General features: G+C 46.3%; 1 protein-coding gene across 1 annotated transcript; it reads left to right on the top strand.

Moving 5' to 3' along the window:
- Nucleotides 1-413: 413 nt before the first annotated feature.
- On the top strand, nt 414-3,511 carry LOC133550745 (coiled-coil domain-containing protein 1). Its single transcript, XM_061896748.1, has 3 exons — nt 414-537; nt 1,597-1,674; nt 1,788-3,511. The coding sequence occupies exons 1-3, from the start codon at nt 459-461 to the stop codon at nt 3,137-3,139; spliced, it is 1,509 nt and encodes a 502-aa protein (XP_061752732.1). The 5' UTR covers nt 414-458; the 3' UTR covers nt 3,140-3,511.
- The last annotated feature ends 414 nt before the right edge of the window (nt 3,512-3,925 follow it).

Below are 3,925 nucleotides of genomic sequence, written 5' to 3'. Positions count from 1 at the left end.
ACTTTGGCACGTGTTGCAGCCATGAAATTCTAAGTTAAAATAAAGTTTATGAATTTGAACATCAAATATGTTGTCTTTGTAGCATATTCAACTGAATATGGCTTGAAAATGATTTGCAAATCATTGTATTCTGTTTATATTTACATCAAACACAATTTCCCAACTCATACGGAAATGGGGTTTGCAGCATTTACCCAACATGACAACTTCACCGCCTTTGGGGTTAGTATTTGCTTGGGACTATGTAGTTCGTCCTTGTTTTCGGGAACTTGGAGTACAAATGCTGGTGTTGCTGGCAAGTCTGGCGAGTATTTTCATTGCAAGACTTTTTTTCTCCAACATATTCCTGATTTTGTTGGCTGCAAAACAAGTTTACCCTGTGGTACAAATTTAATGACTTACCCTAACGTTTCGTTTGTTATCTTCAGCCAATAAAGGCAGGGACAAGTTTTTATGCCATGCTCTTTATTAAGGCAGCGGCAGAGACCAGGACACTCCAGTACGGACACAAACAGCAGACAGACTGTATCCAGTGCGGTGAGTCCTTACTTTGTCGGAAGATCATTTTCGTGTGTATTGTGTATGCACAGAGGACCATGGTCCTTGGTACCACGGTTTTCCCGCTTTCCATTAATTGTTAAAGATACTACTGATTTTATTAACAAAACGTACATGATGGGGTGTTTTTACGTTGTTTGTACACAAATGTACCAAACTTTGAGGGCTTAGAAACGTCTAACCCTATTGGGTCAGCTAGTCCACCTAACCTAAGCAACTTATTGGTGGGTAAATTTGAGGAGGATTTTGTCTGTCATAATGATCCATTTCTCCTTTTTTGTGTCTGTTGATTTCATTATATTGATGATATTTTTGTCATTTTCTCAGGTACTTCATTCAGCTAAACTTGAAGAATGTGTGGTGTTCGGGTCCGTGGGACCCGTTTTCATTTTTTTTAAATTAAAATCAATCAATTTTTACTTATATAGCCCTAAATCACTAGTGTCTCAAAGGACTGTTCAAACCACAACACAAACCACTACGACATCCTCGGAATATGATACAATTAATTAATCTTTCAAACTGAGACTCGCTGACTTTGGTTCATTTTCTGTTAAGAACATGTATCAGAATACAAATTTAATGACTACACACCATACACCCCCCTACACATTTCTATTACATATAAGATGTCCGGTGTGGAAATTGATGTTCTGTGAACCCCCCCCCCACACACACACAGCAGGCCTAGACAGGAGGAGGACAGAACGTCAGAGGGTCAAATGTGCGAGAAAAGGAGAGCAGACAGTGTTGACAAGCAATGTTGCAACCTTGTGTGGGAACCGCGGGTGCAGAAACACAAAAGAAGAATCCCTGTGGGATGCGGGAACTGGCAGGGAAATTTCTCCGTGCAACGTTCATATCGTTGTTACTCAACCAGCCTTTGTGGGTCTGATGGACCCCTTGCGTCTTGTTGCTTTTAATGCCTCAAAATCAAATAATTTTATGTTAAAATACTGAACAACAGAACACCATCTTCTGATGGACACCACCTACTTCCTATCAAGCATTCAATTTATGCTTTTCTTTGTCTTACAGAAAGTACTTTACCTTGGACATCAAAGGGCACAAACACAACCATGATCAACACTTTCATTCTTTTCCTTCTGCTTGTTGGTAAGTAATAATACACTAAAAGCAGACATGACCCACAGAACTGTACATCATGTACTACAATACATGAAGTACAAAAGTACACACTGATATGTGACTGCATTCCAATCGAACAGGAGGCAACAGTCAAATGACTTCAGAGCCAATTGATGATTCAACCGATAGTACTACGGATGGTCCAACCGATGGTCTGACCAATGGCCTGACTGATGGTCTGATCGATGACCTGACCGAACATCTGACCGATGGCCTGACCGATGACTTGATTGATGGTCCGACCGATGGCCCAACCAATGACCTGATCGATGGCCTGACCGATGACCTGATTGATGGTCCAACCGATGGCCCAACTGATGACCTGATCGATGGCCTGACCGATGGTCTGACCAATGACCTGACCGATGGCCTGACCGATGATCTGACCGATGGCCTGACCGATGACTTGATTGATGGTCCGACCGATGGCCCAACCGATGACCTGATCGATGACCTGACCGATGTCCTGATTGATGGTCCGACCGATGGCCCGACCGATGGCCTGACCGATGACCTGACCGATGGCCTGACCGATGACCTGATTGATGGTCCGACCGGTGGCCCAACTGATGACCTGATCGATGGCCTGACCGATGGCCTGACCGATGGCCTGACCGATGACCTGACCGATGGCCTGACCGATGACCTGATTGATGGTCCGACCGATGGCCCAACTGATGACCTGATCGATGACCTGACCGATGTCCTGATTGATGGTCCGACCGATGGCCCGACCGATGGCCTGACCGATGACCTGACCGATGGCCTGACCGATGACCTGATTGATGGTCCGACCGATGGCCCAACTGATGACCTGATCGATGGCCTGACCGATGGCCTGACCGATGACCTGACCGATGGCCTGACCGATGACCTGATTGATGGTCCGACCGATGGCCCAACTGATGACCTGATCGATGGCCTGACCGATGATCTGACCGATGGCCTGACCGATGACTTGATTGATGGTCCGACCGATGGCCCAACCGATGACCTGATCGATGACCTGACCGACGTCCTGATTGATGGTCCGACCGATAGCCCGACCGATGGCCTGACCGATGACCTGACCGATGGCCTGACCGATGACCTGATTGATGGTCCGACCGATGGCCCAACTGATGACCTGATCGATGGCCTGACCGATGGCCTGACCGATGACCTGACCGATGGCCTGACCGATGACCTGATTGATGGTCCGACCGATGGCCCAACCGATGACCTGACCGATGGCCTGACCGATGACCTGATTGATGGTCCGACCGATGGCCCAACTGATGACCTGATCGATGGCCTGACCGATGGCCTGACCGATGACCTGACCGATGGCCTGACCGATGACCTGATTGATGGTCCGACCGATGGCCCAACTGATGACCTGACCAATGACCTGACCGATGGTCCAGATGACTTATCAGGCTTCACTGTTTAGTTGGACGAAGGCATTGAACTTTCCGTTGGGTTTCGCAATGGCAAAGGAATTAATGATCGCCTCCTTGTTATCCAATTAGTTGATGGCGAAGTCAAAGTAATTCCGACCAAGGCGTCAGACTCTAATACTTTAGAAAGCGCTCAGTCGTTTATCTGAATTAGAACTGCAGCAATATTAGTTTGGCAGTTATTTCTGACATCATGTTCCTGTTGTACCTTTCTAACTGTCATTCTATTACTGACCATTGGGGGCGGTGTTTGTGTTTCTTTCTTTGGAAAAGTACATCTGATAGAAAATCATGAAGTCTTTGAGCTACCTGGTACGTGCATTCTTTTCCGGTCCTCAATCAATCAATAAAATTATGTAAACAAACTTGACATTTGTCACTTTTATTTCGACAGATTGAAACATCTTGATTTATTTTAAAACATCTACATCTAATTTGAAAAAGTAGATTGTGAAGGCCATTATTGAAGTGACTCAGTAGATCATACCGGTGTGTCCTATAGTCTACACACTCACAGCATGTTACAGAAACATCTACATTTAATACTGAAACATCTACTGTACATTAAATCATGAAACATCTACATTTCAACCATCCATTTTCTTCCGCTTATCCGGGGTCGGGTCGCAGGGGCAACAGCCTAAGCGGAGAAGCCCAGACTTCCCTCTCCCCAGCCACTTAGTCCAGGTCCGCCCGGGAGATCCCGAGGCGTTTCCAGGCCAGCCGGGAGACATAGTCTTCCCAACGTGTCCTGAGTCTTCCCCGTGGCCTCTTACCGG

Source organism: Nerophis ophidion, linkage group LG04 (assembly GCF_033978795.1).
Source record: "Nerophis ophidion isolate RoL-2023_Sa linkage group LG04, RoL_Noph_v1.0, whole genome shotgun sequence".
Classification (NCBI taxonomy): domain Eukaryota; kingdom Metazoa; phylum Chordata; class Actinopteri; order Syngnathiformes; family Syngnathidae; genus Nerophis; species Nerophis ophidion.
Note: the sequence above shows the minus strand (reverse complement) of the source record. Positions and strands in the feature narration are given on the sequence as shown.